At 65.3% G+C, this 12,379-nt stretch overlaps 2 gene segments (V, D, J or C); both read right to left on the reverse strand.

Annotated features, from left to right (window-relative positions):
* The window catches only part of LOC112066770 (immunoglobulin heavy constant delta-like), an 11,867-nt gene extending 6,056 nt beyond the window's left edge, over positions 1–5,811 (reverse strand). Inside the window, 3 exon segments of the C gene segment in view lie at positions 1,665–1,736; positions 1,922–2,239; positions 5,751–5,811. Of these exon segments, the coding sequence occupies positions 1,665–1,736; positions 1,922–2,239; positions 5,751–5,811 (451 nt within the window).
* Positions 5,812–6,081: 270 nt separating this feature from the next.
* The window catches only part of LOC102990793 (Ig mu chain C region membrane-bound form-like), a 36,008-nt gene continuing 29,710 nt past the window's right edge, over positions 6,082–12,379 (reverse strand). The window contains 6 exon segments of the C gene segment in view: positions 6,082–6,247; positions 6,332–6,447; positions 8,645–8,977; positions 9,140–9,463; positions 9,722–10,057; positions 10,130–10,447. Of these exon segments, the coding sequence occupies positions 6,239–6,247; positions 6,332–6,447; positions 8,645–8,977; positions 9,140–9,463; positions 9,722–10,057; positions 10,130–10,447 (1,436 nt within the window).

The following is a 12,379-nucleotide window of genomic DNA, read 5'->3' on the forward strand; positions in this document are numbered from 1 at the left end:
CGGGGCTGGGGTCCCGCTTGCACGCGGGCTCTCGCGGCCGCTGAAAGTTCTCTGCCCTCCCCCCCCCCCCCCCGCCCACTCGGCTGCCCCGAGGACTGACCTCTGCAGGGGTCTTTTGGATTTTCCGGCATCCGGGCTTCTGTCTGGGCGCGACTGGTGGACAGCACTGTGTGGGAACGGGGTGAGTCAGGGTCTCCTCCCAGCTCCACAGACGGCTGGCGCTGGCCTGCCCGCACCGCCGGCCCCTTCCCGCCCTCTGGGGGTCGCCGCCATCAGCCCTCCCCGAGTGCGCCTCCAGGCTCCGGCGGGACCCTGGCTGTCTGCTGCTGGTCACGAGTACCTGTGCTCAGTGCTCAAGGACCGTCCCCCAAACAGTCACCTCGACAGGGTAGGGTGACGGTGACCAGTACGTTATTGGGCCATAAATTGCGGCAGCCCAGGGGTCAGCCAACTTTTTCTGTCAAGGGCCAGAGAGCAAACATTTCAGGCTTTGCAGCTGCACGGGGTTTCTGTCTGATCTCTTGCCCTCCTCCTCCTGGTCCATCCCTCTAGAACTGGAAAGGCCAGTCCTAGGCTGTAGAGATCAGGCTTTCGGCCGCATCTGGCCCGTGGGCCGTGCGAGAGCAGGGCAGCGTCTGGGTCGGGGGGCCCTCCCTTTTCGGAGGGCTTGGCTCGTGCGGTCAGCACACCTGAGGCCCCAGGTGGGTCATCTTCCACGGGAGGGCAGTCCGGCCCCAGAACAGGAGGGCCCAGCCTGTCCTCTTGAAGCTCCACCCTCTACCCGCCAAGGCTGCTGGGTGGATGGTCCGGCTGCAGGAATTACGGCTGGGGCTGAGTGCTGACACACGCCGGGAGGCTTGTGGATATGCACAGCCCTGCCGCGGTGACCTTCTCATCTGGAGGACTGAACTGTCTCCTGATTTCCCGCGCCCTGTGTGCCTGACCAGGCCACCCCGGGCCCGGGGGACACGCACGGCGGGAGCAGGTTCTGCCCTGAGGTGTGAGCGTCTTGACCAATGAGCTGGGCAGGGCCCCCACGGAGACGCCACAGCGGGTCGCGGCCGCTGTCCTCCTCCTGGAGCTTCACCAGCACTCCGGAGGGCCGGCGAGGGGGCTGCCATTCTCTGCGCAACCAGCATACCTCCAGTGGTTTCTGCCCTTCTCAGAGCGAGGACACACTTCCCAGGGTGGCAGACAGGGTGAGGTGTGACCCTGGGCCCCAGCCAGGCCCCCAGCACTCAGAGAGCCTGCAGCCAGGTGGAACTGGGGGTGAGGGCAGCTTTCGCCGGCTGCCACGCCTCCCCGGCCCTGTGGGTGGCACCCTGCTTCTGTGAGGGTCTCGGGGCTCAGTTCCATACTCCTGCTGCCTTGGGAACGCGTGCCCGCGTGAGGCTCCACGGCGAGCTCACGGTCAGCGGGTCAGTGACCCTCTCAGAGTGCCCCTCACGCTGTGACCTGCACGGGTCCCCCACCCATGAGGGGCTGATGGCCACACGGGGGCCTGAGGTGGCATCTGCAGTAGGTGCCCCTCAGGTCAGTGCCCTGACGTCCTGGCTCAGGGCGTGACTTAAGGACTCACGGGAGAAGTCGTGGAGGGCTGCCGGAGGGAGGCAGCTGGGGGCCGGGCAGGCAGGTGGGGGTGTGCGTGGACGGGGGCTGCTGACCTGGGATCCTCGGAGAGGTTAGGGTGAAGCGCTCTGACTGGGACGCCACAGAGGACACCAAGGGGCTGGAGTCTGCTTCGATGCTGAAATCAGGGAAGTGGTGAGCAGGTGAGGGTCAGAATGCACTGTGTACTGGGGGGGGGGGAGGGGCTGCAAGGTGAAGGGAAGGGCAGGGGGTGGGGGGCGAGCAGGATGGTGTAGTGGGGACACGCTTGGCCTGACCCCCGCCCCCCGGCCGCGGGAGGAGCCCGGCTCACCTTGGATAGGCACTGGCACAGACTGGTCGCCATTGGGGTGCTTGACTCTGCACAGCAGGTGCTCTTCGCGGCCCTGGGGGATGCTTGAGGGCGGCAGGAGCACCTGGGAGGAGGCCGTGTACTTGCCCTCCCTCAGGACGGCCGGGAAGATCTGGACGTTCTGGCTGCTGACCCCGCTGCTGTTACTGTAGCTCCAGGAGAAGCTGGCGGAGTTGGGCAAGAAGTCCCGGGCCAGGCAGCCCAGGGCCACCGGCTTCGCATCAGGCAGGGGGCTCACGCAGGACACCAGGGGGAAGAGAGTCGGGGGAGACGGGCTCGCTGAGGACCCGAGAGAGAGGACAGAAGGGAAAGGGGGCGTGAGAAGTGTCTCTCGTGCCCTGCGGCTCGGTCCGGGGTCCGGGGTCCGGGCAGCCCCGCCTTCCCTCTGGGACAGTGGAGCCGGCGCGGCCTCACTGCCCCAGGCTCAGCCACACTGGGCCCGGCCTGGGGGTCTGGGGTCGGAGGGAGGGTCTGAAGGTCATCGGTGAGGATGATGCAGACTCAGCTCTGCCAGCCCTCAGCACGAGCACGTCACTGAGGTCGGCCCAGAGCCAGCCAGGACGGCCCAGAGTGGCTCCCAGGGCTCAGCTGAGGTTAAACGCTCCCAAAGCAGCTCGCCAGCTGTGCAAGTCAAGCCAGCCCAGCCAGTCCACTTCTGCGGGACCTGTCTCAGCCCCGCTTGGTTAGCCCACCCCAGCTCAGCCCAGCTCAGCCCAGCTCAGCCCAGTGCAGCCCAGCTCAGCCCAGCTCAGCCCAGCTCAGCCCAGTTCAACCCAGCTCAGCTCAACTCAGCTCAACCCAGTTCAGCCCAGGTCAGTACAGCTCAGCCCCCCTTGGTTAACCCAGCCCCGCTCAGCCCAGCTCACCCCAGCTCAGCCCACTTCAGTGCAGTTCAAGCCAGCTCAGCTCAGGTCAGCTCAGGTCAGCCCAGCTCAACCCACTGCAGCCCAGCACAGGCCAGCTCAGCCCAGCTCAGCCCAGCTCAACCCACTGCAGCCCAACTCAGCCCAGCTCAGCCCAGATCAGCCCAGCACAGCCCAGCTCAGCCCAGTTCAGTGCAGTTCAAGCCAGCTCAGCCCCCCTTGGTTAACCCAGCCCCGCTCAGCCAGCTCAGCCCAGCTCAACCCACTGCAGCCCAACTCAGCCCAGCTCAGCCCAGTTCAGTGCAGTTCAACCCAGCTCAGCACCCCCTTGGTTAACCCAGCCGCGCTCAGCCCAGTTCAGCCCAGTTCAGCCCAGTTCAGACCAGCCGCGCTCAGCCCAGTTCAGCTCAGTTCAGCCCAGCTCAGCCCAGCCCAGTTCAGCCCAGCACATCCCAGCTCAGCCCCGCTCAGCCCCGTTAAACCCGGCTCAGCTCAGTCCACTCCAGCTCAGCTCAGGCCTGCTCTGGGCAGCCCAGGGTAGGCCTGCACGGTCCTGAAAGCCCAGTGGTTCTAGCCAGAAAGCGCCAGACCCCTTGCCTCGGCTAAGGCGCCTGCTCCAGGATGGCGCCCCGCTGGGCTGGGCCCGGGTCAGGTCCCTTTGTGCCTCCGGACCCCCTCCTCCCCGGAGTCCCTGCTCTCCCCTTTCCACTGGGCACCCGACCCCTCCGTGCCTGCCCCAGGCCCAGCCGGCTTGGGCTCCCAGCAGTGTCGGCCTCCACCTTCCTCGGCTACCTGGGCTAATGCTTGCTGGCGACTCTGCATTCCCTAAGGCACCTTGCAAGAGCCGAGGCACATTGGCCAGCCTCAGAAGGCAGGCCCCAGCCTCTCTGGAACGGGCAGCTTTGCTTCTCCGGGGAGAGGAGAGCCCTGGGGATGCCTCCCTCGGCGCCGTGGCCTTCCTGGGCACGTGCCCGTGGCCCAATTCCTCCTCACCCCCGAGTTGCAAGTGAGTCCGACGTGACTAAATTCCCGCCCGGAAAAACCCTCACCAACAACGACGGGAAACGCAGTTTATCCGAGTAAAGCGGAGGCTGCTTTCCCGTGCACAGCAACGGTCTAAACGCAGAGCCGCGTTTCCCGCTTAAGTGAGGACACGGTAAGGGGTGCCCTGCGTGTGTCAAGCACCCGGACCCACACAGGCCGTAGTCAAAGACTGATTCCCCTTCAAGTGAAAGCAAAGCCATTTCATACAGATTTCCCGGAGCAGCAAATCTGGCAGCGCTGGCTGCCTTCCTCTTACCTTCTCAGGCTCCCGGTCACTGGCGAGTCCCGGGGGGTCTTTGGCCTGGAAGAATCCCTGCAAATCCCTTAAAAACGGCTGATTCACCACTAGCCCACTGGCCGGTGGCAGAAGCCAGGACGGCCATCCCCTGCTCCGGGCGGTCCCAGGAGACCCCCAGCCACGGCGGGCCTGGGGGCACCCGCTCTCGGACCCTCCACGGGAGCTCCTTCCACTGAGACGCTGGCTGGGCCCATGACTCAGAACAGAGACGGCCCTTCCAGGGGGTCCTGAGTCCTTGCGGACTCGCACCCGACTGCGTCTCCTCTCAATCCACCAACCAACATGTTTAACTGAAATAATTCATGACGAATGCACACATTTCGCCTAACATCTGTCCTGAGCTGGATACCTGAAAAGCAGTCTTGAAAAATACGGAAAGGAAGGCAACCCTATCAGAATACCAGAGTGTTTCTCAGTCACGACGAAGAGAAAATCGACCGGCTAAAGACTGTGGGCACACTCATAGTGAAAACAGCGCTTCGGGGCATCGGAGGATGGTTTGGGATTAATTACCTTGAAGGAATACCCCGTTAGGACGTTATACGAATGCATTGATAAAATGCACCTAAGACTATTTACTTTCTTAAACATTTACTTTGAAAATGAATATCAATGAGCTGTTGATAAGCTAAAACTGAAATAGATTCAAATAGTTCAAATAGGAAGTAGGAGCCGGCAACCCCAGGAGAATGGAACGGATCCCCTCACAGCCTCGGAAGGACCAGCCCTGCCGGCACCTTGGTCTTACTTCCAGCCTCTAGGCTGTGAGAGAGTGAACTTGTGTTGTTTAAGCCTGGCCTGTGGTTCTTTGTTGTGACAGCCCTCAGACACTCCTACAGGTGCTGTCCTGAGCTGTCAGCCCCGTGGCCTGCGTGAGAACACCCCATCCCCGCTGGGGGTGGCTGTGCTCTATGGGACCCCTCATTGAATGTCCCACAGCCTGACAGCGTGGGCTGCAAAGGGCACTGTTTAATCAGAAATACGCACCGGGAGCCCCCTGCCAGGGGATGGGCTTCTCTTGGGACCCATGTCCACTTCCAGCTCTGTTCGGCAGTCTCCTCTCCAAGCCCCTGCCACCCCCGTGGGAGGTGGTCCTGGGGGCCCCCAGCACCCTGAAATTGCCTCCCAGGGGAGATGGCTCCCAGACGGCCCTCACCTGGGCCACCTCCTCTGGTCCTTGTGCCTCCTCTCCTGTCCCACCGCCTGCTGCCACAGCTGGCCCGGACTTCTCTGCGTCGCCCGGCTCAGCTCCTGTCTCCGAGCGCTAATTCCTGGCTCCCCTACCTCCTGCCAGCTGTCCCCCTTTCTGGGCCTTTCCTCTGTGCCTCTCCCAGCTGTTTCACCCGAGACTTCTGCGCCCGCTTCCGAGCTCCGTCATCGTCTGCTGGGCAGCGGGTGAGGGCCCGCGCTCCTGCAGGGTGCACGGCGGCTGCACACGCGCCGGGCGCCCCTCCTGAGTCCCACCCGCACACACCAGGCACTCCCAAGGTCGGACAAGCCCTCCTGTGGCTGGGCTCGCTGGGATCAGAGACAGAGTGACAAGGCCTCACGCAGGGCTCGTGGCGGCGCCCCTGTTGGCGCGCACAGGGGCCCCAGCTCAGGCCGCGCTGGGAGACCAGGCCGGGGGTCCTCTCCAGCTCAGCCATCTTTCTTCCTCTGGACCAGCCCCGAGACCCGGCCTGGCACGTCCCCCATGGGCCTGGGAGGAGACGCGTGGCCCTTTCCGACGAGCCCTTTGGAATTGGGGTTAGCCCTCGGGATACACAGCACACAGGAGTGTGGCTTGGGAAAAACCCTTCACAAGGAAGCAGTATCACAAGATAAAATGTACATGTTTATTTCAAGGCCACAAGCGAGACATTGCAAAGCAGGGCCGGGCAGAGCCCACGGCTGCAGGCTCCATGCTTGGCCACGGCATTTGGCCACGTCGGGAGAAGCCGGTTTCTTAGAGCTCGAAGCTGGAGAGGGACATGGGGAAAATTTCAGTACAAGTGGACGAGCCACGCAGAACCCCTGGCCCCAGGCGGCTCCCCGCTCGTTCCGTCTCTGGTCCCCCACGTCCTTGGCTGGCCGTCACTTCACCTGCGGGCGACAGAGACCGCGTGAGTGGGGGTAGGGGTCCCCGGAGGCCGTGTGCCACCCGCTGCCCGCGGCCAGGCGGCCCACCTTGAACAGGGTGACCGTGGTGCTGTAGAAGAGGCCCAGGAGGAAGAGGACGATGAAGGTGGAGGCCATGGTGTTGAGGTTCTCGAAGCCTTCTTCCTCGGCGCTCACTTCGCCCTCTGCAGGAGACACGGCACAGCGGGTCAGCTCGGCCGCGGCGCCCAGGGAGCCCACCCTGGCTGCCCCTCGGCCGTGCGGCCCACCGGGAGCGCTGGGGGCACGGCAGAAGCAGGTGGGCGGGCGGAAGGGCACGTGCACTCCCGCGCCAGCCCCGCTGTGGGGCTGGGAGCTCCCGGGCTTGTCAGGCGGGGTCTCGGGCAGGCACGGCAGGCCACCGACCACCCGATCCGGGCCGGGCAGGCGCAGAGCGCGGCCCAAGCTGAGCAGGGAGGCGACCCCGGGCACCGCGTCCCGGGAGACCTGGGGTGGCAGAGAGCGCGACCGAGCAGCACGCGTACGCACGGGGTGCGGCCTGTGCCGGGGCCGGTGGAGTGGCCCCCGAGTCCTGGACTCCCCTGGAGGTCGTCGGGCCCCTTGGGGCTGAGAGGCAGGGGTGGGCGTCCTGTCCCCTGCAGTTTGGGGCGGGCTCCCCGGCCGGTGACCAGCACCAGGGGCAGGCGGCTGTCTGTGCCGAGGGGCCTGTCCTTCCAGCCTCCCTCCCTCTCCTTCTTGGGGCCAGTGGCACACGGGAGAGGCCGTGTGGGGCGCTGGCTGGCTCGTCTGCCCCACCAGCACTCAAGGCTGGGGGACCAAGGGGCCAGACAGACCCTGAGCCCCCAGGGAGGGAGACATTAGGATGACAGGCGGAGGACATCCTGTGGGGTCTGCAGCCCCCGCACTGACAGACCCTGGGGTCATCTGGGGCTCAGGCCCCTAAAGGGCCGGGAGCCCGGGAGGGTCGGGAGGCGGCCTGGAGGGGCGGTGATGTGCTGGACCCGGGAGACCTGCTCGGCCCCACTCCCCTCCCTGCCCGCCTGGCTCTGTGCGCACCATTTCCAGGCCAGTGTTTGCAGACAGGGCCCCTGCAGCTTCCTACTGCAAGGAGGCCCCTCTTGGGACAGCCTCCCTGCCTCGCGGCACTGCCTGCCTCCTGCTGCCCCTTCACGGGGCAGGGGGTGGGGGCACTGCCGCCCTCACGAGGGCCTGGACCGGGAGAGAGGCACCCCTGCGGGGCGCGGGCCCGCGCCGTCCTGAGGAGCGGCAGCCGGCCGGGCCACGGTGGGCCTCGGAGCCCGCTACCCTGGGGCTGGGGACGGTGGCCATGGCAGGAGTCCAGGATGGGCTGGCCCGTGGACACGCCCCCAAGCTGAGAGAGAAGGACAAGCAGAGCTTGGGCGCGACGCCCGGCAGCCAGAGTGGTACAGAGGAACATCGCCGGAGGGGGCGGGTGCATCTGCCAAAAGGCACCGAGTGATGAGGGCTGTGCGAGGGTCGGCATCCGTGTCCGTGTGTAAGCCTGTGCGTGTGCCGTGATTCGTGTGTGTGCACAGCACGAGTACCTCTGTGTGTATGTGTCCATCCGTCTGTGTGTGCATGTCTCAGTGTGGGTCTGCGTGCCCACGACTCGTCCGTGAGCGTGCATGTGTGTCTGTGTGTGTGTGCCCACATGCACGTGCCTATGTGTGCCCGTGACTGTGCGTGCATGTGTGTGAGTGTGCGTGTACCTGTGTCTCTGTGTGTCCCCGTGTGCATGTGTCCATGTCTTTGTGTGTGTGCGCCCGTGTCCATCACATATGTGTCCGTGTCACATGCATCCATGTCTCTGTCCGTGTGTGTGCCTGTCCGTGTGTCCGTGTCCGTGCGTGTGCACGCGCGCACGTGTCCCTCTGTGTGCCTGCCCCCAGGCACGTGTGTCCCTGCATGTATGCATGTGGCTGTGTGTGTGCATGCGTGTGCGTGTGTCGCACACCCACGTGCCCCCGGTGTGGCTGTAGAAGCAGCTAGAGGAGCAGGGAGTATAGGCTTGGCTTGCTGTGAGCGTTCTGCAAGGAGCACCGCGGCTTCCGGGGCGGGGTGGAGGCCCGTGGGGAGGCAGGGGCGTCCCGGTGGGGGCGGGGGCGGCACAGCCATGGCCCCCGCAGGGAGAGCATTGCTCACTCACAACCGGCATCTTTTGAACGGATCTTTTTATTTCTAATCTTTATAAAATGCAACATCTCACCCGCTGACACGGTTAGTTTGCACGCACGCATGCACACACACAGAGACGGTCACCCAGGGGCTCTGGCGCCGGCCTGAGCGGGCAGCCGGGTGGTCAGTAGCAGGTGCTGGCCGTGTCAGACATGACCAGCGACACGTTGTACAGGGTGGGTTTACCGGTGGACTTGTCCACGGTCCTCTCGGTCACCATGTGGGGCAGGGCCTCGTGGCCCACGACGCAGGTGTAGGTCTCCCCGCTGTCCCAGTCCTCCTCGCTCACCGTCAGGATGCTGTACACGAAGTAGAAGCCGGGGGCCTGGGGCTCGGGCGCCGGGGCACTGGTCACGTACTTGTCGGAGGACATGGGCTGCCCCTTCTGCAGCCACTGCACGAACACGTCCGCGGGCGAGAAGCCCTTCACCAGGCAGGTGACGGAGGCGGACTCCCGCATGCTCAGCTGTTCCCGCGTCGGTGGCAGCACGTACACGGACGGCATGTGCTTGGCGACCTCTGCGGGGGGAGACACGGTGGTGAGATCGGGTTGGGGGCGAGAGGGGTCCGTCCTGGACAAAGGGGAGCGCGGGGGCTCTCCTGGTCCTGCCTCCTGGTCCTCAGAGCCCGGAAGCCGTGGGAGAGCCCGGGGCGGAGGGAAGGAAGCCGGAGCAGGCTTACCTTTGGGCCTGGAGATGCTGTGCTTCAGCGGCGAGGGCAGATCTGTGTGGGTCACCGTGCACGTGAACCAGTCTCCAGACTCCCAGTCCTCCACACAGACGGAGGCCTCACCCACGGCGCTGAAGGTGCCATTGGCGTGGCTCCCGGAGATGTTGGTCAGGGTCTCCAGGGCCGTGCCGTCCTGGCGGGTCCAGGAGATGCTCAGGCTCTCATAGGTGGTCAGGTCTGTGACCAGGCAGGAAAGCTTGGCTGACTTGGTGAGGAAGATGCCGGCGAAGGACGGGGCGATGGTGAAGATCCTTATGACGAGGGGCTGGACTAGATCTGGGAAGAGAGTTGGTTGGAGTGAAATCAGGTGGAGGAAAAGCGCGGCCCAAAGAGCAGCACCGACTTCGCTGAGTCCCTCGTGAGCCCAGGGCCCGCTGCAGCGGGACGGGGGCCCGCCCCCAGCTGCCCTGCACACAGCCCCTCCCTGCCCTTGGCCGCTCTGAGAAGCCAAGGCTCAGGAGGCTGCGGGCACGTGGGGGGCGGTGTCTGCAGACATGTGTGAGGGTGCCCACCCACCCCGGGGGCTGCACTCACTGTTGCACACAGAGGACACGTTCTTCTGGAAGATCTCCTTGTTGTGCTCCACCTCGCAGGTGAACACGCTCTGGCTGAGCCACTCGTTCTCCGTGATGGTCAGCATGCTGTAGGTCCTGAAGGTCATGGGCGAGGACTGTACAGTCTCCACCGGCCCTTCACTGATGCCAGACACCACCCGCTTTCCGTCACGAAACCAGGACAAGGAGATCTGCTTGGGGCTGAAGTCTGTGGCCTGGCAGATGAGCCTGGACGTGCGCTGGGGAGAGCCGGAGAAGGCATCTCGGGGGGGGATGAAGACGGCCACGTTGGGAGGCATAGGAGGTAGCGAATCGCCTGAGAAGGACAAGGCGTCAGCTGGGCCTGGCCTGACCCCCGCCCCCCGGCCGCGGGAGGAGCCCGGCTCACCTTGGATAGGCACTGGCACGGACTGGTCGCCGTTGGGGTGCTTGACTTTGCACAGCAGGTGCTCTTCGTGGCCCTGGGGGATGCTTGAGGGCGGCAGGAGCACCTGGGAGGAGGCCGTGTACTTGCCCTCCCTCAGGACGGCCGGGAAGATCTGGACGTTCTGGCTGCTGACCCCGCTGCTGTTACTGTAGCTCCAGGAGAAGCTGGCGGAGTTGGGCAAGAAGTCCCGGGCCAGGCAGCCCAGGGCCACCGGCTTCGCATCAGGCAGGGGGCTCACGCAGGACACCAGGGGGAAGAGAGTCGGGGGAGACGGGCTCGCTGAGGACCCGAGAGAGAGGACAGAAGGGAAAGGGGGCGTGAGAAGTGTCTCTCGTGCCCTGCGGCTCGGTCCGGGGTCCGGGGTCCGGGCAGCCCCGCCTTCCCTCTGGGACAGTGGAGCCGGCGCGGCCTCACTGCCCCAGGCTCAGCCACACTGGGCCCGGCCTGGGGGTCTGGGGTCGGAGGGAGGGTCTGAAGGTCATCGGTGAGGATGATGCAGACTCAGCTCTGCCAGCCCTCAGCACGAGCAGGTCACTGAGGTCGGCCCAGAGCCAGCCAGGACGGCCCAGCGTGGCTCCCAGGGCTCAGCTGAGGTTAAACGCTCCCAAAGCAGCTCGCCAGCTGTGCAAGTCAAGCCAGCCCAGCCAGTCCACTTCTGCGGGACCCGTCTCAGCCCCGCTTGGTTAGCCCACCCCAGCTCAGCCCAGCTCAGCCCAGCTCAGCCCAGCTCAGCCCAGTTCAGCCCAGCTCAGCTCAACTCAGCTCAGCCCAGCTCAACCCCACTCAGCACCATTAGCCCAGCTCAGCCCAGCTCTGCCCAGCTCAGCCCAGCTCAGCCCAGCTCAGCCCAGCTCTGCCCAGCTCAGCCTGGCTCAGCTCAGCCCCACTTAGCCACGTTAAACCAGGCTCAGCTCAGTCCACTCCAGCTAGGCTCAGCCCGGCTCAGCCCAGCTCAGACCAGCTCAGCTCAGATCAGCCCAGCTCAACCCACTGCAGCCCAGCTCAGCCCAGCTCAGCCCAGCACAGGCCAGCTCAGCCCAGCTCAGCCCAGCTCAACCCACTGCAGCCCAGCTCAGCCCGGCTCAGCCCAGCTCAGCCCAGCTCAGCCCAGCTCAGCCCGGCTCAGCTCGGCTCAGCCCAGCTCAGCCCAACTCAGCACAGCTCAGCCCAGCTCAGCCCCACTCAGCCCCGTTACACCAGGATCAGCTCAGTCCAATCCAGCTCAGCTCAGCCCAGCTCAGCCCAGCTCAGCTCAGCCCAGCTCAGCACAGCCCAGCTCAGCTCAGCCCAGCTCCGCCCGCCTCAGCCCAGCTCAGCTCAGCCCAGCCCAGCTCAGCACAGCCCAGCTCAACCCAGCTCAGCCCAGCTCAGCACAGCCCAGCTCAGATCAGCCCAGCTCAACCCACTACAGCCCAGCTCAGCCCAGCTCAGCTCAGCTCAGCTCGGCTCAGCCCAGCTCAGCCCAGCTCAGCCCAGCACATTCCAGCACAGCCCAGCTCAGCCCAGCTCAGCCCAGCTCAGCCCAGCCCAGCCCAGCTCAACCCAGCCCAGCTCAGCTCAGCCCAGCTCAGCCCAGCTAAGCCCAGCACAGCCCAGCTCAGCCCAGCTCAGCCCAGCTCAACCCACTGCAGCCCAGCTCAGCCCAGCTCAACCCAGCTCAGCCCAGCTCAGAACAGCTCAGCCCAGCTCAGCCCAACTCAGAACAGCCCAGCCCAGCTCAGCCCAGCTCAGCCCAGCCCAGCTCAACCCAGCTCAGCCCAGCTCAGCACAGCCCAGCCCAGCTCAGCCCAGCTCAGCTCAGCCCAGCTCAGCACAGCCCAGCTCAGCACAGCCCATCTCAGCTCAGCCCAGCTCAGCCCAGCTCGGCCCAGCCCGGCTCAGCCTGGCTCAGCTCGGCTCAGCCCGGCTCGGCTCGGCCCAGCTCAGCTCAGCCCAACTCAGCCCAGCCCAGCTCAGCTAAGCCCAGACATCTCAGCCCAGCTCAGCCCAGCCCAGCACAGCCCAGCACAGCTCAGCTCAACCCAGCTCAGCACAGCTCAGCACAGCCCAGCTCAGCCCAGCTCAGCCCAGCCCAGCTCAGCACAGCCCAGCTCAGCTCAGCCCAGCTCAGCCCAGCCCAGCTCAGCACAGCCCAGCTCAGCCCAGCTCAGCTCAGCCCAGCTCAGCACAGCTAAGCCCAGCACAGCCCAGCTCAGCCCAGCTCAGCCCAGC

The sequence above is a fragment of the Physeter macrocephalus genome, chromosome 11 (assembly GCF_002837175.3).
Source record: "Physeter macrocephalus isolate SW-GA chromosome 11, ASM283717v5, whole genome shotgun sequence".
Taxonomy (NCBI): Eukaryota; Metazoa; Chordata; class Mammalia; order Artiodactyla; family Physeteridae; genus Physeter; species Physeter macrocephalus.